Genomic DNA, 25,434 nt, shown 5'->3' on the forward strand with positions numbered 1-25,434 from the left:
AAAGAGGTAGAAAACAAGCAAAACGAATGCAAAACAAATTGTCAAAATGCTTTTTTGTGTGATGTAATGGCTTCTTCTGATCTAAATTTTTGCACTATACATTAGACAATTTAATTTGTGCAAGTAAACTAACTTTGTGAAAAAAAAATGTTTGCATATATCTACAAAATTTAAAATTTAATTTTATAGTTACATTTTTTAATAATATAAAATGCTTTAAGCAATACAATAAATATTAAATGTTTTTTGAGTAAACAGACAAATCCACTAATGTTAAGTTGGGTAAAAATAATGAATCAGTTTTGAAATCTAGCAAAAACACTGGATTTTCTTGATTTTACTCTATTTACCTTTTTAATAATTATCAAGTTTTTTATTTAGTTTTAACTTGTTCACAACTAGTACCACACAGTAAGAGTACTTTAGACTTAAAATGTCACACTACTATAGTCACGTTGTATTACAATCTTAGTATTTCATAAATAGATTAAATAAATAAAAACAAATGTTAAATTTGAAGACATTTTAAAATACAATAAAATAAATCTTTAAACTGCTTTTCAATTTGGCATAGAAAGAATCTTCACTTAAGATTAGTAGAATCTATAAACAACTCTTTTAAAAATTAAAAATATTAAATGTTTAATTTGGAAGATGACTATTCTTATTTTGGGTTTTTCACCAAATTTTACTCGCCCAAAAACTTTTTTGCATATTGATGATAAAGTCTCCGGTCAATTGAAAGCAGTAAATGTTTAAGCATAATTTAAATAACTATATTGCATGATGATCTAACTGAATGCACTAAATTGTAAAATAGATTATAATGAAAAGGGGGGGGGGGGATGGGTGCATTACAGTTAACAAACCAATAATAATCATTCAGAATTTTAAAAATACAAATTAAAAAAAACTTGCTTGCATCATAACAGTGTAAGAATATATTGCAAAGCTCGGGTTGTAGGTTAAATATTTTGTTTCAGGTTGAGATTGATGCACTGCTTGAGTCTGCCAATGTCAAGGCCAACCTTCTTCAACAGGAGAGAGATGACATGTTGAAGGAGAAGCTGGGTTCAGAAGAAGAGATAAGTGCATTGAAAACTAAACTGTCCACTGTTGAGTCTGAGCTTGAATCTACATTACAACAGCTTGAGACTGTAAAAAGTGAATTGTCTTTAGAAAATGACAATCTTCATTCTAAATCAGAAAGCTTAGCACTTACATTAAGTGATAAAAGCTTATCTCTAGAAAATACTTTATCAGAGCTTACATCTGCTAATGAGGCAATCAGTGTTTTAAAGCAGTCATTCCAAGAAAAATCCAGCAGCTGTGAGGGATTAGAACTTGAGGTCAAACAGCTCAGGAGAGAGCTGGAACTGTTCAGGGAGAGCCAGACAGAGACAGGTAAAGAGCTGGAAGAGAAAACCCAGTCTCTTCTAGCACAGCTGTCGCAAGTAGAATCTGAGCTCATTGCCCAGAAAAAACTGGCAGATGATTTACAAGAAACTGTTTCAGAACTCTCTGCCAGCCTGCAAACCAAAGAGGATAGTCTGAGGGTGGCGACTGAGAGCATAGGAGAGTTGAAAAGTTCTTGTGAAAATTCACAGATGGAAATAATTAAAAAAGATAACGAAATAAAATTCCTAATGGATGGTCTTGAAAGCGAAAAAACTTTACGAATTAAATTAGAAGAAGACATTGTCAGTTTTTCAAACCAGTGCACACTCTTCAAAGAAACTTTATCTGAAAAAGAAGTTGCTTTACAGCAGTTACAATCAGACAAAAATAGTGAAATTGAATCTCTTAACACATCCATATTTTCTCTACAAAAAAAGCTTGAAGAAGCAACTGAGACCATTCATACTCTTCAGACTTTATCACACGACAATGATTCTGAAATATCTTCCCTCAAGCAGAACTGTGAAGATCTGCAGCACAAAGTTGAATCTCTGTCTGCAGATCTTGATCATTCTAATGTTCAACTTATGGATTATAAATCTTCCAACCACACTCTCCAGCAGCAAATCGCAGAGTATGAACAGAAGCTTTCAACAATGACACAGACTTTGGATGAAGGTTCTCAGCAGAATGAATTGTTCCTACTGAAACTCAGGGAAGAAAAAGAGGTATCGGAACAGCTTGTTACATCTCTACAGTTCCAGCTCAGCACTCTAGAAACTGAACTCTCTGCTGCTCAGAGCTTGTGTGCAGACAAAGAATCAAGCATTGTTATGCTGAATGCAGCACTGCAAGAGCAAGAGAAGCGGGCAGACGGCCTGCACACATCCCTTCAGAAAGTGCAAACAGACAAAGCTCAGCTGGATCATCAGGTGAGGACTTTATGTGAGAGTAATCAGCTTGCCTTACAAGATGTGTCTTGTCTTCAGACATCACTTGATTCTATCCAGTCCGACAAGCATGCACTTCAGTCTTCTGTCGACACACTCACTGCATCTCTTAATGAGAAGTCTTTGCATGTGCAGGCTCTTTCAGATAAGTGCACCCTTCTTGAGCAGTCTCTTTCTGAAGCCAACCTGAAGTGTTCCCAACTCTCTGACAGTGTACATTCTTTACAATTGTTGCTAGATAAAAAGCATGTTGAATGGTCTTCTAAGTGTGAATCTCTTGACAGTTTGCAGCTTTCATATAACCAACAGCATGAAATGCTTGAGAAGGCTCAGAAAGAGTGCCAAGATGCTCATGAACTTATTCTAAATTTGCAGGGTAGTTTAGAACAGAAAGAGACAAGTTTTCTTTCTGTGTCTCACAATTCTCAGTCACTAGAGCTTGAGGTAGTCAGGTGTAAGGAAGAGGTTTCTAGATTAACAGAGTTGTTTAGCTCTTTACAGGCTGAACTTGCTAGAGTAGGCTTAGAATCTAGTGATAATTCTCTTATGGATCAAGCTCATGCCTTGACAGCAAGTCTTGAGCTTTATAAAAGGACTTGTGCTGATTTAAATGAGCAGCTGGAAGATAAGACAAAAACTTTAACAAGTGTACAGGGGAAACTGGAGGAGGTGAATACAAAACTAACAGAAAGTTCTATATTTAACGAGAAAATTCTGCTGGACCTTGAGAGTAAGACTGAGATGAATGAAACATTAACAACGCAGAATCAAATCTTGAATTCATCACTGGAGGACCTCAACGCCCAACTTGAATCTTCTAATCACAAAGTAGAAAGTCTTAAAATCCTCTTGTCAGAGAAAAGCACAGAGGCAGCTGATTTACTCTCACAGTTGTCCACCCTGTCATCTGAGAAACTGGGGTTAGAGTCAGAGCTTGAGGAAACACAGGCAGATGTGGAGAGGAAAACTCAGGAACTGAGGGCTGCACATCAGCAGCTGAGTGACTCACAAGCTCAGCTACAGGAGACATCTGCTAGAGTACAAGAAACAGAATCACAACTTACACGGGTACAACTAGATATGGAGGAGATAACATTAGAGATGGACAAATTAATGTCCACTGTTGCGTCATTAGAAGAACAGAGTCAGTCTTTGCAAAATTTGGTTTATGTAAAAGATGAAGAGCTGAATAAATTTAACCAAGAACTTGCTAGTTATAAACAAAGGTTAGAGGATAAGGAATTAGAAAAGAATGAATTACAAACCAAATACAATGCTGATGCTGGTAGCAGTGCTAGTAAAATTATTCAGCTCAGTGATTCTCTTAAGTCTAAAGATGAAGATTTGATCAGTTTAAACTGTGCTTTGAATGAAATGATGTCAGATTCCCTTGCATTAACTTCAAGGCTAGAGTCTTCAGACAGTGCCTTGTGCATGTACAAGTTGAGAACCAAGCAGACGGTTAAAACATTAGAGGAGACAGTCTCTGACCTACGGTCACAGGTTACTGAACATGCTAATAGCCTGAGCACAGCAACTCATTTACATACAGAGGCTTTAAGGAATGTTGAAGAAAAATACCAGAGTGAGATTCAGGCTCTTGAGTCAGCTTTAACATCATTGAAAGAGAAGCACTTGGCAGAGGTGGAAGAATTGAATAGGAAGAACAGCTTGTCTTATGATGAGCTTGTCCTCAAACTTGAGACCTGTACAAGTGACCTGACATCAAGCACACAGCTGGTACAGGAGAAGAATGGCCTCATCCAAACCCTTGAACAAGAGGTTGGTCATTTAAAATTGTCATTGAATGGCACTCATGAAAACATGACTTTGTTAGAGAAAGAAGCATTGGGGGTGAAGCAAGAAAAGATGGAGTTGATGGAAAGCTTGGACAGTCTAGTCAGTAAACACGATAGCTTGGTACTTGAAAACAGTGCTCTAATCCAGAAACTTGAAGACACAGAGAAGGAGAAGAAAAGTGTTGAAGAAAAGCATGAACAGTTTGTGAAGGATAGTGAGGCTAGGATTTCATCACTTGCGGAGCAGAGCTGTCTGAGAGAAGAAGAGTTATCTAACTTGCAGTTGAAGCATGCCAGCATTAGTGAGAGCTTGAGTGTAATCACCAACAAGTATGAAGCTCTTGTCCAAGACAATGCTAAGCTGGCCACTACAATCTCCCAGCTTGAATCTCATGTGGAGACCTTAACCCATAACAACAATGAGCTGAAGAGGGACATTCAAAACCAGCAACATCTTTTAGTCTCAGCTACTGCTGACTTTGAGAGGCAGCTACAAGAAAAGGAATCTGTTATATCTAATGCTTGTTTAAATATACAAATGTTGTTGTCTAGCAATAACCTTGAGTCTTTCACTTTAGATAGTTTAGTAGAATTGTTGCAGCACAGAAGTGTATCTTTGAATGAGAGTATGAGGACAATCCAGATAGAGTTAGAACATGGTAAAGAAGAAATAGATAAGCTCAGAGAATTCCTGAGTGCCAAAGAAAAAGATATTGTTACACTTAAGGAGGAGCTGCAGCTGGAGAAGGCAGCTCATTCAGAAGAGGTAGCTGGTCTGCAGTTTGAGGTGGAGAAACTGCAGTCTGCGCTGGATAAGAAAGATGTTGAAGTGGATAATTTAAAAACTAAGTTAGATTTAACCAGTGTATCTAGTGATGAACAAATTACACAGTTAAGTGCACTTGTTTCTAAACATGAGAAACATATCAGCGAGCTTGTCGAGGGCACTAGTCAGATCAAGTCCTGGGCAGCTTCTTTAGAGCAGGACCTTAAGCATGAACAGTCAGTTAAAGAAGAACTAGTCAGTAAGATTTCTGTGTTAGTTGATGAGTCTAATGAAATGAATATATTGTTGAAAAAAACAGAAAGTGATAATGAGAATCTCAGGAGAGAGATTGAGGTTTGTCTAGAACAGAAGAAAATAGCTGATGATCATTTGAATACACTTGAAGAATCTTTCAAGAAGGACAAAGACTCTTTTGATGAAAATATCACTCACTTAAAATCAGAGCTAGAGACTGCTGTGGGTACTATAGCAAAGTTGAACGACACTATCAAAAGCCAAGAAGAACACATAACAGATTTAAAGAGCAGCCTTAATGCTTCACAATCAGAAAATGTTGGATTTGAAGAAGCCCTGGAAGCTGCCAACAAAAACATCTTCAGCCTCCAGTCTGAGAACAGCCAACTTCACCAGTCTTTAGCTGATGCCAACAAGAACATCTACTCCCTGGAGTCCTACAATGGCCAGCTGCAGAAATCCTTGGACCATTTACAGAGCATGCTAGATAACTTTCAGAAAGAGATGAAGGACACAGTTGGCTCTCTACAAGCCTCAGTGTCAGCTAAAAAAGAACAGATAGTGGGGCTGGAAGGTGAGTTGACTGCAAGCCAGTCACTGGTGATGACACTACAGCAAGATCTGAATTCTAAATGTAGTCTCATGTCTCAGCTGGAGAATCAAGTGGATGATCTGCAGAGCAAGCTAAAAGAACAAGGCAGTCTCCTGGAGGAAGGAAAGAAAGAGATGGCAGAGAAAGAGGAGAGGATTACAAGCTTGCTGTTTACAGTACAAGACTTGCATGCCAGCTGTGATGGTCTAAGACAAGAGTGTGATGGGAAGCAGAGAAGCTTGAGCAGAAATTTGTCCAGCCTTAGTGATGCCCAGCAGAGAATTGTCCAGCTAGAAGAAAGTCTGGAATCTTTTGCACAGAGGAATTCCAGCATTGAGGATGAAATGTGTGTTGTTAAGCAGAAGCTGCAAGAGTATGAGCAGGCTGTGGCTGGTTCAAGTAGGACCAATGAGAACCTACTAAACAACATCTCCACACTCAATGTCTCTCTGCATGATAAAGAAGAGCTTTGTGAGAGTTTGAAGATGGAAATATCTCAGACCAAGACAGAGTTGTCAGATAAAATTTTCGACCTAGAAGAGCTCCATTCAAAATTTAAAAATACAACCAGAGAACTAGAAGAAACAAAGTTGGAACTTGATAATGAAAAAGTCAAATCTCTTGGTCTGAATGAGGCAGTGAATAGCTTGAGCTTGAAGACAGATACTCTAACAAGTGAGGTAGCTGCTCAACAACTAGAACAAGAGAGACTGAAGCAAATGGTGCAGGATACTAGTGAAAAACTGCAAGCAGTTGGTGCACAGTTTGAAAGGGAACATGAATTATTGCAGAATACTTTAAGAGAGCATGAGGAAGCAGTACACGACTATGAAGAAAAACTCAGAATCAATGCACTAACATTGGAGGAATTTCAGAGGAAGCTTGAAAGTTCAGAACATAATTTACAGTCAAAGATGGGTGAGCTGCAGCTGATGCAGTCAACATTAGAGACAACAGAGAGAGAAAAGCTGCAGCTTGGTGAGCAGGTTGTGCTCCTGTCACATGACCAGGGCCAGTACGCTGCCCAGTGTGCGGAGCTGGAGCAGCAGGTCAGCCAGGCCACAGAGAACCTGAGCCAGAAAACAGCACAGCTCAACAGCCTGGGTCAGGAGATGGTGCAGCTCCGGTCAGAGTTAAGTCAGCTACAGCTGCAGGTTACTGACCTTAATCAGGTTAAAACAAGCCAGGAAACTCTTCTAGAATCTCACTTGACAACTATACACAACCTAGAGAAAGAATTGAGAGAAGCTTTGGAAGTGACTACAACTGTTTCAACACAATTAGAGGTCAAGCAAACTGAATGTGAGGACTGGATCACCAAGTTAACAGCTGTACAGCTAGAGTTTACTTCATATAAGGATGAGATGGCAGAGAAAATAGAGGCTTTTGAAAATAAATTTTCTAAATTGCAACAGCAACAAGAAGATAAATCTAGAGAATTCAATGAAATGGCTGAAAATCTAGATATTAATAAAACACAAATAGTGGAATTAAAAAATTATATATCAACAAGAGACCTACAGTGTGAAATCATTGAAGAGGAATTGAGAAATATAAAACTATCTCAAGAGTCTCATTTAGCTTGCTTGTTATCAATGTTAACTGAGAAAAAACAGAGGGATATATTGTTGCTCCACTTCCAACAACAGGTAGCAGATCTAGAAGAAAGAAATAAAATCCTGCAGGCCGAGTTATCTCTTAAAGGTGAAGAACTTGCTGGAGAAAAGACCTCACTCTCAGAAGCCCTGAGTAGTTTGCAGAGTGCTGAAGCCCAGCTGAAGGAACTGACAGCTGAACATAGTCAGCTGGTGGTAAACCATGCAGACATCAATCAACAGAGAGAGGAGGCTGAGAGTCAGGTACAGCTGTTTAGTGCCTCACTCAAACAGAAGCAGACTGAGCTTGAAGACATAGAAATTCAGTTGGCTGATTTGAAAGTGAAATTAGAGAAAAAGATGGAAGAATTTGAAGAAAATCTCAAAGTTTTAAATTCAGATCTTGATGTAAGAACACAAGAGTTGACAGCACAGCAAAGTTTATACAACACAATGGTAGAGAAGAACAGTTCTTTGATATATGAATTAGAGGCTATACAACAAATACTGGGCACTGGTAATGATGTCAACCACGAGTCCCCTCAAGGAGGATCTTCTGTACTGAAACTTCTGCTTCAAGAGAAAGAAGCATCTAACAAAGAGTTGCAAGCAGCCAAAGCCAGCAATGAGGATTTTGGAGTAGCCTTGTCCAGTGCCAAAGAAGAGATTGAGAGGCTGAAGGTAGCCAACACAGAACTTGAAGCACAAGTGAGTGGCCTTGATCTTCTGCTTAAGGGTAAAGGGGAAGAACTTGAGCTCAAATGTCATTCTTTAACTGTGGTGGAGGAATCTCTTGCACAGGTGTCAGCAGAACTAGAAGCGGCTAAAGAGAAAGTTTTACAGCTTGAAACAGAGTGTAAAAAGTCAATGTCTTCAATAGAGCAACTAACTGAGCTCAGGCATGAGTTGCAGGAGGAGATGGAGAAGTTGAGAACAGAGTACACCAAGTTACAATCTGTACTAGAGGAGGCTAGAGGACAGCTAACCTGTAGTGAGAAGCAAAGAGTAGATTTAGAATCAACAGTTAGTCAGCTGTCTGAAGAAATCAACACACTTCATTCAACCATCACAACACTTACTGGTGAGAAAGATAATCTCAGTCTGCAGTTAGAAGAAAAATTGAAAGAACATAATCATTTGATGCATGAAACAGGAAGTTTGAAGGATGAACTGAAGCTGATCACTTCTCAGCTGAATCTGAAGGAACACGAGGTCCAGCATATTGCTGATGAGAAGAAACAGGTAGAGTCTTCCTTAACTCAAACCATAACATCCTTGCAGTCACAGATCAGTATTCTTTCGGAAGAAAAGTTGAAGGCAGAGGAAGATTCAAGAGTCATCACATCATCAATGCAGAATGCTACGGAAGTTTTGAGATATGAGATAGACAATTTGACAGAAGAGAAAGCTAAACTTGAAGAGGAAAAAATCTCTGTAGTAAAAGAGTTACAAGATAACATTTCGTCTTTGAATGAAAAGGTGGCTTCACTGACCAGTGAGGTCTCTAGACTGAACAGGGAGAATCTCCAGATTGACCAGTGTATGCAGGATATGGCCAACAGCTTAAAGGATTTGAGAAATGACAAGCTTCGATTGGAGGATCAAAATGCTGAGCTAGAAAGTACGTTAAAGGCTGCAGAGATGAACCTAGACACATTGTCAAGTCAGAATGCTGAGTTAAATGAAAATTTGATGCTGTCTTCAAGCAAGCTCAAACAGGTCAACAAGCACCTCCAAGATACTGTGGACTATCTGCAGTCATTCATCAGTGAACAAAGTGCCATCATCACAGTGCTGCAAGAAGACTCCATGAAACAACAGGACACAGAGCACTCTCTGCTGGCCATTGCTGCCTCCTCACAGAAACTGATCAGAGATGGCAGGAGGAACCTTGAACTCTTACAACAAGAGCTGGACAAGTCTTTGAGTGAAAAGTCTGAGCTGGGCAGAGTTAATTTAGAACTTGAACAGAAATTGGAGGAAGTCACTGAGATGTTTCATGAGATGTCTGAGGAAACGCTGAAAGTTGAGAAAAATCTGGGTGAGTCTGTGTCTGAGCTCTATGAAGCAGTTGACAAACTAGAAAAAGAAAACAATGATAAAGAAGAAGCCATGCATGTTTTACAAGCAGAGTTAGATTCAACACTGGTGTTACTAAAGGAAAGAGAGGAGAGTTTGAAGAAGGTAGATGAGAGACTACAGCAAGTTGAGTCTGATTATGGCCATGATTCTCATACCATGGGAGAACAGTTGCAGAGAGCGCTGGATAAAAACCTGGCTTATGAGAGTGATATAGCAACACTGAAACAGGAAATTGAGAATCTGGATGTGAATTTAAAAGGCAAAGAAGAACAGATAAGTCACTTGGAGCAGCAGTATCAGGGCATGTTTCTTGAGCTGAAGACAGAAATTTTACAACTTGAACATAAGCTCAGTGATGCAGCTAACAGTTTACAGGAATCCATGAGGGAAGCGGAAGTCTTAAAATCAGAAATTGTTAGTTTACATGAGGAAATGGAGGCAAAAACCAAAGAAGTATTTAGGTATCAAGCTGATCTGACAACACTCCAGCAAGGCTTGAAGGAGAGAGACGAGGCAGTATCTGGCTTGGAGCAGGAGAAGCTGAAACTGGCAGGGGAAGTTGAGAACTTGAAGGAACTCTTAGAGCAACAACAAAGTCTAGCTGGAGCATCAGCTCAGGAGTACCTCGGGGAAATTTCAAACCTGAGGGAAACACTGTCAAGAAAATCTGAAGAGGCTTTAAACATCCAGTCACAAAATGACATGTTAACTGCAGCAGTTGAGGAACTGACCGAACAACTCTTTTCACAGGAAACTCGCTATTTGTTTATGGAACGTAGCGCTGCCACTCAAAAGTCATCCGAACATCAGAAGGTCATTGAACTTGAGGAGAAACTTAAACAAGCCAATGATGAGAATGCCAGCAAACTATTAGAGCTATCATTACAAGCTGAAACAGAATCCAAAAGACTTTATCACCAAATCTTTGAAATGGAAGGCCAGCTGGAAGAGAAAGATGTGCAGCTGAGCACACTGAATCTAAAATACAATAATGTCAATGAATCTTTCATGGAACTAACATCGGAGCTGAAAGACCTCAAAGAAATGATGCATGAGCACAGGAAGTCTCATGTCGACTCTGAAAATGTTATTGCTGCATTGGAAAATAAACACCAAGAGAAAGACTGCCTAGTGCGAGAACTCAGCACCCAGCTCAGATCTTCTCATCAGCATGTTGAAGCTGTTCAAAGTGAGCTTGGAGAATCCATCTCAGAAATCACACGCAAAGGCATCATCATCCGTGATCTGGAGACAGAGATTGAAACACTAGTCAAGTGCAAAGAGAATGCAGACAATGAAATGTCAAACATGCGTGAGACTTGCAGAGAGATGCAAATGATGGTGGAGATACTGAAAGAAGAGAAACAGAAAAATGACCATACACTGAGCCGGAATCTGGAAAAAGTGAACACAGCCCTCTTTGAGGAGAGAACCAAAAATGGGAAGCTCCAGAAAGGGATGAGAGAGCTGAAAAACAATATGTACAAGATAGTGAAAGAGAGGCAGCAGGCAGAGGATAACCTTTCAAAGAAAGCAGAGATGCTCCAGACGGCTGTATCAAAGAGAAAATCTGAGTTGGATGCTCTGAGCAGTAACATTGGCAGGTGCAAGAGTAACCAGGAGAGTGTCAGGTCTGGCCTGGTGGAATACAGAGCAGAAGTCAGCCAGGCCAGGGAGAGCCTGCAGGCCACCAAGAACAGCCTCAATGACAAACTTGCTGACTTTGATGAGACCAAGTCCAACATCTCTAAGCTGATACAAGACACAGTTGCCAGCAAGTCTGTTCTGGACGAGGCCAAGGAAGATTTACTCAACATTAGGGAGTCATCCAAGCTCTGTCATGACACTCTGATAGATCTGGAGCAACAGTTGAAATATGAGGTGGAAGAAAAGAAAAACCTGAAGAAAGCCTTTGATGACCTGACTCAGTCCCTGAACGTGGTCCAGAGCTTGTTGAATGCCTCCAAGGAAGATTTGAAGTGTGAGACAGAGAAGCACCAGCTGCTAGTGACTGAGTTCAAGGAGAACTTGGATGCTCAGCTTAGACTCCAGCAAGAGATGGTCAACATCAGGTCCCAGCTGTCTGAAACACTGGTCATTGTTGCCAAAGCTGATTCTAAAATCCAAGACCAGGCATCACTCATGGAACATTTGAGCAATGAAATGGAGTCTTTGTCTTCTCAGCATGCAGCTAGCCTGGTTCAGTTTACTCTAGAGAAAGAGGCATTGGAGGCTGTGTGTGCCAAGCAGGAGGAGGAGCTTGAGAAAGAGAAACAACACAATGTGAACCTGAACGCTGAGCTCACCAAAGCTGTTGAGGAGTACACGTTTCTCAAGCAGATCTCTGATTTTACCAGCAAGGAACTCAAGGAGCTGCACACCAAGAATTCAGATGCTGAAAACAGCCTTCAAGAGACTAAAGCCAAACTGCATGAGGCCTATTTGGAACAGGAGAAGCTGAAAACAGAAATGTTATTGGTGCATGAAAGTTTATCTCAGGGCATGGAAGAAAGTTTGACACAGGCACAAGAGAAGGCACAGAAAGTATCAGATTTGCAGGCTCAGATTTCATCCACAGAAGAGGAAATCCTCCACCTGAAGAGTTGTATAGAAGAGAAGAACACCCAAATCAACCTACTTTACAGCTCTTGCTGGGATGCAGAAGAAAGAGCTGAAGCAGCAGGGGCTTCCCTGGACATCATGTCTAAAGCCAAGAAGCACTTGCTCAGTGAAGTAGATCATCTCCAGTGTCTGGTGGAATCAATGTCAGCTGAAAAATCTTTGACTGTTTGTGCCTTTCAGCAGCAAAACCAAGATTTGGAGTTAAAATTGGCAGAACAAAGTGCTTTGTCCTTAACTTTAAAAGAAGAAATATGTCTTCTAGAGAAATGTCAGAATGAGCTCTCCATTCAGATAGAACAAGAGATGGCTGAAAAAGTTGAAATGCAAAAAGAAAGAGAAGATTTGTTAGCCAAAATCTCCAGCCTGGAGCTAGCATTGTCTCAGCTGACTGATGCTAAACTTAGTCTGGATAGCCACATTGTAGAACTGGAAACTGTATCTGCTGCCAGCTCAGAAGAAAAGAGGAACATCCAGCAGTGTTATGAGAGCACAGCTGGAGATCTGCTCCAGGTCAAAGCCTTGCTGGAGAAGGAAACTGAGAGAACTAAAACACAGGAGGAACAGCTACAGGCTACAGAGTCCACCCTGAGAGATGCCCAGTCACACAATGAGAAGAGATTTGATGAGCTGCAGGCCCAGATCAGTGTGTTGGACAAGGACAAGTGTGGGTTGGGGGAGGAATTGGAGAGCTTGAGAAAAGAATACAAAAATTGCTTGGACAAAGTAACTGAAGCAGAACAAGCTCTTGCAGCCAGCATCAAAGATATTGATGATCTCAGTGCTTCCTTAGCAAAGGAGAAGCAATCTTGTGAGATGTTACAAAGAGAAAAAGAGCGCCTGCTTGAGCGTGAGAGTGAACAGGTCCAACAAATGCAACTAACTAATAATGAATTGACTCACTATAAATGTTTGGTAGAGGAAATGGACAGTGCCAGTAACACTGATGTTGTTTTCCTCCAGAGTGAGATGCTCTCTCTAAGAGACAGCTGTGAAGCTCAGACTGCTGCATTGAGTAAAGTCCTGCATGACAAACTGCTCCTGGAAACCAAACTGGCAGGTCTATCCCAGTCTTCCAACTTACAAATCACACAGCTGCATTCTTTAAGACAGACCTTGACCTCTTCCTCTCAGCTTATAGACACTTGTCTAACAATGGTGTCTGAAGAGAATAGATATAAATCAGCTGAGAGCAGCAACTGTTCCCTGGAGAACACAGAGCTAGCAAACCTGGAACTTGCAGAAGGACTGAGCCCCAGTAAATCATCCCCACCTGAAAGACAGTCTGACGAAGAAGACAGGCAAGACACACCAGATGGGCAAGAGACACTAGATGACCTGAGTTCTCTAGACTGGTGTCCAGCTTTAATCTCCAGCTTTGAACACAAGTTGGACAGGTTCAACAAGTCCTGCAGTCTTTTACTTACAGACAAAATAGCACTGGAAAGAGAGCATAAAAATTTGTTAAGTCTACTGGATGATGCTGTGGTAGAGAGGGAGGCACTAGAGGCCCAGCTACAGGAGACCAGGTCCCTGTGTCAGCCCCTGCAAGAAGAGGTCATTGAAATGAACAGAGAACTAGAAACATTAAAGGATGTCATGGCTGATAAGGAAGTCAGCACCCAGTTAATCAATGAGGTGAAGGATACCTTTGGAAGACATGTTCAGGAGCTGAAGGAATCTCTCAGGACTTTATCAGAGGAGAGAGAAGCAGAGAGGCAGGAGAAGGACTTTATTGTGGAGGTGCTACAGGAGTCTGAGCTCAGGTACCAGAGCCTGGAGTCTGAGTTCAGCAGCATCAAGTTGAAATATGCTAGTGAGATCTCTGAGGCTAAGGCCACTCTTGTTACACTTGAAAACCTGTGTGCCCAGCTAAAACAGGAGAGAGAAGAGTTAAACAGCACCATAGGTGTCTTAAGGTCTAGTGTTGAGAGTACAAGCCATGACATGGACCAGATGGTGCTCAAGTTTGAAGAGGACAGGAGGCAATCAGAAAGTCAGATGGAGTTGGCACAACAAGACAAGGACAATGACATCAAGCAACTGAGATCATTGCTGGAGCAATCACAACTTGATCAGGAAAGTTTAAAGAACAAGTTGGATGAAATGAAGAACAGTTGCTCATCACTTGAGGCTGAGAGGCTTGAACTGTGTGGACAACTTGAGAGTTACAGAACAGCCCAGAGTGTGGAGCTGGTACAGCTAGGTGTTGAGAACCAACAGCTGGAAGCCCAGGTCTCAGAGTTGACAGAGGAGCTGTGTGACTGCAAGAAGACAGTGGAGGCACTGCAGGAGCAAGTTAGTCTGGCTGAACAGGATTCTGGACACCTCAGGCATGAACTTGATCTAGCTCAAAAAGAAAAACATGATCATGAAAGTAGCATTAGTGACTTAAAGATGAAGGTGGCAAATTTAGAAGAAACAGTCGCAGACAAAGAGCAGGAAATTAATTTACAATTAGGCAGAATTAGTGAGCTTGAAATGATTGTGTTAAGTCAAGAAACCTCTGTAAAGCACCTGAAAGCCCAGGTAGATTCTGTCCATTCTTTGATCCCTGTAGCCAACCCACCAGACAGCACCTCCCCTTTGGTTTCCACCACCCCCAACACTGTGTCTGTCCCCCCAGTAGAGTGTGGTAATGGGTCTATGGTAGATGTCCCATCTTTACAGCCATCATTTTCTCAGGTCACAGGTTCAGCCATCAGCTCAGTGGAGGGTAAGGTCAATGAATCAGATCTTCAAGTCCAGCACATGGAGACAAAACATATGGAAGAGATGAGGTCACTTGAGGTCACAGTAAGTCAGTTGAGAGTAGATCTGGAGCATGAGAAACACTCAAGGCAAGAGCTGGAACAACAGCTCAAGAAGAAAGACAAAGTCATTCAGGGTTTGCATTTGAAGGCCAAAAGGGCAGCCAAGTTGGCCAAACAACAAGTAACGGATGCTTTAGAAGATGCTGCTGCAAAAGTGGAAGAGGATAGCTTTTTAGCCATGTCTTGGTCCCAGAGTTCTGATGACTTAGCTGAGCAGTCAGAGGACCAGAGGCAGTTTCACCAGCTCTTGTCACAGTATCAGAAGGTGGCCATAGAAAAGGATGCCCTGAGAGAGATGATCAGTGAGAAAGATGCTGAGATTGTCAGACTTCAGACACAGTATTATGAGGCAGAGTTACAATGGAAGGAGGTCATCCAGTTCCATGAGAACAAATCTGAACAGAAAGCTGAGGCCAAACTTCCAACTGTGAATGTGGCACTTCAAACAGATGAGGTCAGCAAAAGTGTGACCCCAACTTCACATCAGGAAACTATGCAATCTTTCACTGAACCAGAATTGACCGTAGAGACACACGATCAATTTAAAGAAGCTTTAGCCCAGATCAGCAGCTACCAAGAGAAAATTAGTGAGTTAACCCAGTTGTCAGCAGACAAGTCCATCCTTGTTGTGGCATTAGAGGAGGAGCTGTTGGCTAAAAATGAAATGATTGAAACTCTGAAGAAAGATAATGCTAACATTCAGTTTTCTAGTCACATGGAGGTAGAGAGGTTAAACTTTGAAATTAGAAATCTGGAATCCCAAATTCATAATCTGAAAGAGAATGTCAAAGTGTTTGAGATGGAGAGTCAGGGTAGAAGTAGCCATGTTGAGATATACTCAGCTAGGTATGAACAGGTGGAGACTTTACTGCAGGCAGAGAAAGAGGTGGTTGAGAAATTGAAATCAGAGCTTGAGGAGCAAAACAATAAAATTAATGTTCTGGAGTCTGTTTTAAAGGAAATGTACGGAAACCTGGATGAGAGCAGCACCAAAATAGGACACTTGAATGCTCAGCTGGAGAGCACAACTAGTGAACTCAGTGAATTAAAAACACAGAAAGAAGAAATGTCTAAAACTATAAAAAAGAAAGATGCAAAAATTGTAGCTTTAACAAAGAGGATTAACTCATCAACTCCAAAGAAGGAGAGAATGCCATCACTTCCAGAGTCTCCATTAATAAAAGATAATCAAAAAGAAGGATCAGAAGCTGTTGAGCAGAGTCCTATTCTGGGACCTGATGATCATCCTCTAGCTTCTGAGCTTGAGCGGCATCAAGATATAGAGACCTTTAAGGCTGAAGTCCTGGGGTTAAGGAAACTCATCAAAAAGAAAGATGCACAGCTTCTCTCTGTAAATAAAAAGTTAAAGTCCCTACAAACTGAGCATGGGAAGCTGTCCACTGCCACAAGTGTGGAGTCTGTTGCAGACACCACAGGGAGGCTGTCGGTGATGTCTTTCAGTGGCAGCAGATCCACTGTTTATAATGATGATGTTGTAGAGTTAAATGAAAGACTTAGGCAGTGTGAGCACCAGAAGGAGGCCTTAGAATGCCAGATTCGGGATCTGGAAATTGATCTGGACAATGCTAAAGAGGAGCTGCTGAACATGCGGCATGAGCTGGAGGACTTGCAGGAAGAGCTTCACTTTGTCTCCAGAGACAAGAGAGCTCTGGAGAGTTGTGTCTTTGACATCAGGGACATGGCCAACTCCCAGGCTGTGGAGCAGTTTGCTGGAGAAGATCTCTTGTACTCCACAGCTGAGGCTGTCAGGCTGCTGGTTGAGGAGAAATATTCCGCAGAGAAAAATCTTTCAGACTTGCAGAGCTGGGCTCACAATCTGGAACGCGAGAATAAAGACTTGACCTGCATGGTTGAGTCAAGGGACATAATTCAGAAACTAGAATTCGACATTGAGGATATAAGTAAAAAGTATAGCGAGACTTGTAGTCAGTTAGAAGATTCCATCGCAAAGATTGATGTCTTAAACCAACAGCTAGCAACTGTGAAATCTGATCTTGAAGATAATTTAAAGAGAAGAGAAGAATTAGAATGGCAGTCGAAAGAATCTACGCAAAGTTTGCAGCAAATGCAGCATGAGATATCCATCTTGAGAAACGATAAAAGTGTGCTGGAGCAGCATTTGAATGGTTTAAAAGATTCCCATCTACAGCAAGCTGGTGATGCCAACCAGATGTACCAGTCCCAGCTCAATGACCTGAGTCAAAGATTGAGACACACTCAAGAAGAGAAAGAAGAGCTGTCCAGACAACTAACGTTGTGTAAGGAGGAGATCAGCAAGTGTCAGAGTTCACAGCATGATGCATATGAACTGGTTACAGACTTACAGACTAGACTGAGAGAGATGGAAGATTCCCATCACAGTCAAACCCAGGAGCTGGTGGCTCAGCTGACTGCATCAGAGCAACTCAAACAAAGCTTGTACCAAGATATCCAAGCATTACAAGAAAACCTGCAGACCCAGGTGAATGCTAACCATGATATGCAGTTAAGGATCAACTCCATAGACAAACAGTTTGAGGAGACAGAGTCCAATAAAAATTTGATGCATGCTAAATTAGCAGAGTCTGAGACCAAAATTGGCGAACTTAGAAATATGTTGAAAAATAAAGAATCCAAAATGCAAAAAATATCAAGCGATTATGATGAACTTGCTGTTCAGTATGAAAAGCTTCAAAATCAAATTCTTAAGGCAGATCATGATCACGAAGCTGTGAAAGAGCAGCTGATCCACCAACAGAGTTTGTTGGAGCGCCAGATCCTGGAGATGAAAGAGGCTGGTGAGAAAGTGATTGAACTAACTCAGGAAAATATTGCAGTCACAGAGCAGTTGAGGCTAGAGCAGTCCAAATGTTCTGATCTGGTCTTACAGAACTCTTCACTTTTGGAGCAGCTGGACCATCACAAAACTCTACTTCAGCAAACTATGGATGAAAGACAGTCAGTGATTGGACAGTTTGAAACTTTTCAAAAGTTGGAGGCGGAGCTCTATGAGATGAGAGCAGCACAGCAGGCTGTGGCAGAAGAAAATGTCAACTTCCAGAAATTGTTGTCTGAAAAAGATGACAGCTTGAAGTCTTACACTGAGCATCTGACTTCCCTATGTCAGTTAGTTCACATCCATGAACTCTCTTTTACAGATTTGTACCAAGCCATTCAGACACTCTCCTCTAGAGCTAGTCTAGCAGAGTTTCATGAAAATAAGTGTTTTTCTCTACAAAATGATCTGGCAGCTAAAACTGAGGACTTTCTATCTCTACAACATCATATGACTGAAATGGAGATGTCATCTTCAACCAGCATTCAAAATCTAGAGCAGGAGATAGCTGGGCTAAGGTTTGAACTTTCTATAAAAGATTCATCAGCCAAATCAGTGGAGAGCCTAGAGCAAGAGCTGAATAATTTGAGAGAAGAATTGATTTCATGCCAGCATCACAGTGCAACCGAGCTAGAAACAGTGAAAGGAGTGAATGCACAACTCCAGGAAGAAAGAGATGTTTTAAAAAGTGTGAATGAAAGGCAGCTCCAGAGTCTACACAGTCTGGAATTGCTTGTTGAGGAACAGAGAAACAAACTTGAGAAATATGAAGCAGAGATCCAGCAGTATGAAATCAAGCTGGTGGCATGTGAATCACAGATACAGCAGTTACATCTGCAGCTTGCACAAGAAGGGGACAGCACTCAGCTGATTACAACTCTAAGCTCTTCTCTTGCTGAAGAACAACAAAAGTCTCATGAACTCCTCATCCAAGTTGAGCAGTTACAAGTATCTGTGCAAGAAAATGAAAGCCTAAAGGAACATTGTAGAGTTTTAGCCGATGATTTGAGGGAGTCTGAGAACAAGCTGTTAGCACTGAGCCATCAACACAGCTCACTGCTCAGACAGCATGAGACAGCTGTGGACAAGATGACATCTTTTGAAGAGGAGGATGCAACCCTGAAGCACAAGCTGGAGGAGCTGTCTGCCAGGAGTGAGGTGATGTCTGATGAAGCAATGCAGAGTTTACGTGATCAGATCTCAGATCTCTCTGGTCATCTCCAGAAGTCTGAAAGTTTTGTTCAAACTCTGCTGCTAGATAGGGACAACCTGTGCAAACAACTTGAAACTACACAATTCTCTCTGTTAGAAAAGGAAACTAAAAGCCAACAACTACAAGAGAATGATTCAGAACATGTAGTCAACACAGTTACTGAAAAATCTGTAATAGAAGCTTCTGCGCCGCCTGCTATTCCAGATCAACCACATAAAAAAGTTGAAGAACTCACCTTGAAAGTAAAAGATCTTCAAAAATTGCTGAAGAAAAAAGATGCCAAAATAGCCTCTCTTTCTAAAAAGCTGGATCAATCATTGGCTGCCACCAAACAGCAAAAGCTAGTAGACCAACAAGTAGACTCTCAAGTGAATACTTTTTCTTCAGAACCAGGAACTGCCATCCCTGTCACAAAGCAGCAGACTGTCTCTAACCCACCTGAACCAGAGCCGTCAGCAAACACTCTAGTTGACCTCCAGCAGGGCACAAGTCCACCCTCTGACCAGACATCTGCATCCATGTCCTCATCCAATTCTGAGACATCTCCTAGTGATGAGAAGACAGCTTTGGAAGCCGAAGTCTTCAGACTTCAGTCCTGGGTCGACTACCTACAGCAGCAAGTTAACAATGGGGAATATTCACTCCAGCAGGCCAATGCAGAGATTTATAACCTGCGGGATACAATTCAGCACCTGCCGCACCAGATCATCATCCAAGATGAATCTGTTCCTGAATCCACTGTATCGGTTGAAGAGCTGGAAGAAAAGTTGAAGCTTTTGGAGGGGAACTTAAGCTCTAGTTCGCAGCATGTAAGGACAAAGCTCGACTTACTATGCACCTATACTATGGTTGCCTTGCTAAACATGACTAATATTCGAGTTGCTTTTGCTTTAGTTTGATTATACTGTTTATAATTACAGTGAAGAATTGGTTTGAATTCATCAGGCACAAATTTTGAAATCTTCTAAAGCAATAGATAACATTTCTGTTTTAAATTCAATAATTTTAATCAACTTTTAATGAATTCAAAATTACTTAAACCAATTTTTCATAAAACTTAAAATTTCTTTGATTTCGACTGATTTTGACTTGTTGTATTTTTCAACTTATACTAATGTTTATATATTAAACTTGAATCCCTTAAAATCTTCTGGTTAAAATAAACAACTTATACCCAGAAGAGCTGTCATATATTTTCAAATGACACAACTTATATAAGTTTCTCATGTTCCACTGATGCACTTTTTTGTCTTGTTAATCAGTGTGTTCTAAGTTTTGCTCTATTAATTACATCCTGTAGAATGTATTTAGCTGTTACATAGCTAGATGTGTGATGGGGCGTACAACATTTATTTGCCAACTAATACTAACCTATTCAATAGAGATATCAATTTTTATAAATCAATCTGATATGTTTAAGTGTTACCTATTTAATTCAGCATTAGCATACAGTAGTTAATTCTTTCATGTCTTAATTTAAATGATTTAGATCTAGTTTTTATATGCTGTTAATTTTAGTACATTATACAATGTTGAAATATGAAGATAGAAATTAAATTAAGTAGTTTCGCTTTAAGTACCTAGTCATTTATACATGAATTCTTCACTAGTTTTTATAGATGTATTCATCTCTTTTGCTAGATGTATTCATCTCTTTGGCTAATATAACAATGCTTGCCTTAAAATAATCATCAGATTTCCTCAACTTGTATTTATTTACCCTTCATATATTTTGGTATTGGTTTAGTCAGTAGCTTGCCATGTATTGCAGATAACAAGTATAGAAACACCCTTTTACTTAACAATATTCAATGAACTCACCAATTTAATTAAATCCACAATACTATGATCAGTAAAATATTCATTACTTCTGAAGTGAAATAACACAAACCTCATTAATTTTCAGGCAATTACTTTAACTCAGAGTCTTGAAGAGGCCACCAAGCAGATAGATGAAGCACATGCACAGATCAAAGAACTAGAAGAGGCCAGAACAGTTCTAGAGGCCCAACTGTCAGAAGCCACTGCAACCCTCACAGAGACAGTAAATCAACTCTCTGATTCCCAGACCCAGTTGTCTAGCTTGGAGGCTGAAGCTGAGAGGTTAAAGATACTGTTGGCAGCTGAACAGGCAGAGAGGGAAAATCTGGAGGGGACCACTGCTGATTTACAAACACAGCTGTCTAGCTTGGAGGCTGAAGCTGAGAGGTTAAAGATACTGTTGGCAGCTGAACAGGCAGAGAGAGAAAATCTGGAGGGGACCACTGCTGATTTACAAACACAGCTGAAGAAGGAAGAAGAATCTAAGATTACACTCCAAACAATGCTAGCTGAGAGTGAAGATCACAAGAAATCCATTGAGCACATGGTGACCAACCTAGAGAGGGATAACAGGGAATATCTAGAGAGGATAGCAGAGCTGACTGAGGATTATGAAACTCAGCTGACTACACTGAAAGAAAAAATGTCACTTTCTCACACAGAGAACCAAAGTCTCAGGCATGATTACGAGGTGTTGAAGTCTCAAGCTGAAATGTCCAGCACTCTTGTAGAGCAGTACCAGCAGTCTTCTACTGAGAAGGAGCAGGAACTGGTTACACAACTTATGTCCAAAGCAGAAGAAGTGGCTGTAAATCAGCAGGTGATTGCTCAGAAAACTTTAGAGCTGCAAGAACTCTGCTCTCTCTTTTCAGAGGCTGAGAAAACAATTAGTTCACTGCAAGATAGTCTTAATTCAACTAAAAATGATCTTGAGCACCACATAGCTTTGAAAGAAAAACTAGAAACTGAGATTTCATCTACCAGTTCTGAGCTCCAGCAAAAGTTGGGTAGCCTTGAAGAGGAGAGACTTTCTCTGAATGAGTCTTTAGCTCAAAAAACTTGTGAGTGCAGCTCTCTAACTGAGAAGCTGGGAGCACTCAATGAACAGTTTGTTTTGCTACAAGAAGAGAAACATAAACTGGAAGAGAATAAGTCTGGACTACGGTCCCAGGTGGAGCAACAGGAAATTCTACAGCAACAGATTGCCAGTCTGCAAGCTCAGAATGAGAATTTATCAGAGCTGTCTGGGGAGAATCAGGAGAAGTACCTGTCTCTTCAGGCCAGATGTACAGAGCTGGAGTCTCAGACAACCAGTCTCACTTCACAGTTACAGGCAGCACAAGAAAGGGAGAGTTTGCTGGTTGCAGATTTGGATAGAGTGGTCAAAGATAAAGAGGCCCTCAATGAGGAGTTTAAAGAACTTTCTAGTAAATACACAGCTTTGATCAGCGATGAGGCTATAGCACTGGAAGAAAAAGAGGCCAAAATCTTAACTTTGCTTGAAGAAGCTGAAGCTCTAAAACTTTTGCTGTCAGAAAAGGAAGGTCTTCTCACTGAGAGGGAATCCATGTTGTCTGATGTCAACCTCAGACTTGACGCTCTACAGTCTGAGAAAGAGAGACTTGTTGAAGAGGTAATTATACGCATTCTTGTTAAATACTAGTTTTTGTCAACAAAAAAAATAATTTTTTGTGTCATTTAAATCCATAGTATTTGTGTCTTTAAAAAATGATGTGTTTTTAATTTACCACAGGATGTTATTAAAATTTAATGGTTAAGTTAAAACTAAAATCACATCTGTTGTGATAAAATTCTGTTGAAATATTGCATTTTGTTTTCATGAATAAGAAATATTTTCTGATGTCTTTTCAAACAAAATAGAATCTAATTTTAACTGGAAAAAGTGAAAAAAAGATAAACTAGCTTTTAAAATATAATAATGTAGTCTAATCTTAATAGATCTAGAGAGACCTTTTTTTTGTTACAATGAACAATGTTATCAAGTTCAGTTACAAGAATATATTTATTTGTTAGTTTATATATGGTTGCTTTATACAAATGGATAGAAAGAAATCAAAGCAAATATTGTGGTTAAAATGCAGATATTGAATAAGATTGTTTTTTTCCTCTAAATATTCTTGTATAAAAATGAAGTTTCTGAAATCAATTTTTAACTAGTTCTTATAAAAATGCAATCAATTTTTACTCAAATCTAAATTCAAGCAACTGTCTTTAATTTTCAGCATGATACTGCATTAAAGTCAGTAGCTGTAAAAGATCAAAAGATTCAGTACCTGCTAGAGAACATGCAAGAAATGGAAGACCGTCTAGTCCAGTTAGAAGATCAGCGCTCAAGCCAGACAACAGAGTCTCAAGTTCCTTCACAGACTGAGGAAATGGAACAGTTAAAGGCAGCACTTGCAGAGAAGGAGAAAGCTTATGCAGATAAAGAATTAATGGCTAAAAAGGCACTTGCTACTGCTAAAAAACTCAAATTTCAGCTGACGCAAGCAACAAAAACCCTTGAAGAAAATAAAGTCCAGATCACTCAGTTGACCCAAGAGAATCAAAACCTCCAGGTGCAGGTTTCAAGCCTGGTTCCCTCATCTGTGGCCCCAGCAACTTCTGATATGACAGACTCTCATGTAGCACCAGTGACTGATCCTCCCTTAGACACTAGCATTGCTATGAGTGAGGCTGATGTCTCCCTCAACACAACTCTCCAGCTGAAGGAGGAGAATGTCTCTCTGGAACTGGAAAGTCTTCACTCCCAGATCTCCACCTACAGGGAATGCTGTGAGCAGCTGCAGCAGCAGGTCCAGTCCCTGACAGAGACGGTGTATGAGAGCGAGGCCAAGCTGAAGAAGAAGCAAACTGAGGTAGACCAGCTGGAAGGTGTCAAAGAAGGGCTGAAGCTGACTGTCACTGAAGTGGAGTCTGCTTATCAGCGTCTGCAGGAAGAATTTGAGAAGGCTCAAGTTGAATTTCTCACCACGAAGGAAGATTTGGAAAAGAATGCCTTGCTGTTAACAGAGCAGTCGCAGCAATGGAAGTCATTTGTTGATAATCTACAGAAAGAGTTATCTGCCAAAGATGAGAGCATGAATCATTTGAAGGAAGAACTTGCTCAAAGTCATGTAGAGCAGGCTAATGCAGACCAGTTACATGGTAGTTTGGTAGAGAAGGATGAGAAAATACTAGAACTAGCATCAGATATCTCAGCCCTGCAAGAGATGTGCACTAGAGAAAAAAATACAACAGAAGATTTGAGGCAGCAGCTTCTGGCTCTTGAAGAAAGCAGTGCTGTGTATAGGGATGAACAAGTCAGGATTGTATCACAGCTGCAGAGTCTAATCACTGGTAAAGATTCTGAGCTGAGAGAATTGGAAGAGACTTTGGTGAAACAAAAGTCAGATTTTGAATTGAAAGAGCAAAGTCTGCTGTCTCAGATAAGTGGCCTTGATCGTCAAATAGAGGATCACAAGAACCAGTTTGTCAACATGACGAGTGTCCTGGACAGTGCACAACATGAGAGGGATGAAGCTCTAGCAGATGCTGAACACCTCAAACAACAACTTGATGCACAGAGTGCTCAGATTTTGGAGTTACAGGAACTAGTTGAAGCTCTTAAGGTACAAGTATCCCAGGGAAGTGAGAGAAATGAAGAATTTGAAACTCTCCAGTCTGCTTTGTTAGAATTCCAGCACCAAGTTGAGGATCAGAGGCTTGTCATCGCCAGCATGGAGGAGAAGATGAAAGTCACAGGAAGTGAAGAATCTTCCAAACAGATGGAGTTGTCTGAAGATTTGAATCTTGTGGGCTACCAGGCCATGGCGGAAGAGCTGAACCAGGAGCTCATGGCACTGAAGCGAGACAAGGAACTCATGGTACAAGAGTCCACAGAGAGTGACATGAGGGAGTGGCAGTCTAAACTTGAGGAAGCTCTGACCACAAAATCTGCTCTAGAACAAGAGAGGGACCAGCTGCAGCAGGAACTTGCTGGTCAGCTTGACATTTCTAAGAGGATGCAAGAAGTTGTCACTGAGAAACTGTCCCAGGTGCAGAACTTACAAAATTCTTATGAGAAACTAGAGGCTGCCTTGTCAGGTTTGGCTAGTGAAAAGGAACAGCTGCTGGAAGCTGTGGATAATTATAAAGGGGAAATTGAAGGCTTAGAGCAAGTCATTGCTGAATATCAGTTTGCTGAGTCTAAGGCCAAAAAGGAATTGGCTCAGGTTAAATCTGAGAAAGATCAGTTGGCCATGGAGGTGGAGAAAGTCAGGCAAGAGCTGGTCCAGAGACAACAGACAGATAGTACCACCCAAGCAGACACATCTTTGAATGTCTCTGGTTTGGAAGACAGTTCTCAGTGGAGTCAGAGAGTCTCAGAGGATCACATGCAGATGGAAGCTGTTGCATTACAGAGGGCAGCCCCAGCATCTCCCAGCAAAGATGCTTCATCAGAGAAGCTTCACACAGCTGAGCAAAGGCTTGTGCAGGTTCAAGGTCAATATGAGAAAGCCAAAAGCCGTCTGCAAGTTACAGAGGTTAAATGTGAGAAAATGTTGGTCAAGCTGAAGGCATTCAAAGACAAGAATGACAAACTACAAATTCAAGTGAGTTTTGCATTATTTATTTTTTAATGAGTTATTAATTTTTGTATATGAATGTAAAGGATCCATGTCTCATTTATGA

General features: G+C 40.7%; 1 protein-coding gene across 1 annotated transcript in view; it reads left to right on the forward strand.

Annotated features, from left to right (window-relative positions):
• The window catches only part of LOC131941913 (nesprin-1), a 39,337-nt gene that overhangs the window by 7,877 nt on the left and 6,026 nt on the right, over positions 1 to 25,434 (forward strand). Inside the window, exons 17-19 of the mRNA XM_059301520.1 lie at positions 984 to 19,727; positions 20,825 to 22,372; positions 22,983 to 25,355. Of these exons, the coding sequence (XP_059157503.1) occupies positions 984 to 19,727; positions 20,825 to 22,372; positions 22,983 to 25,355 (22,665 nt within the window). The remainder of the gene's footprint in view (positions 1 to 983; positions 19,728 to 20,824; positions 22,373 to 22,982; positions 25,356 to 25,434) is intronic.

The sequence above is a fragment of the Physella acuta genome, unplaced genomic scaffold, assembly GCF_028476545.2.
Source record: "Physella acuta isolate Inbredline_101_S28 unplaced genomic scaffold, ASM2847654v3 ptg000376l, whole genome shotgun sequence".
In the NCBI taxonomy this organism is placed as follows: domain Eukaryota; kingdom Metazoa; phylum Mollusca; class Gastropoda; family Physidae; genus Physella; species Physella acuta.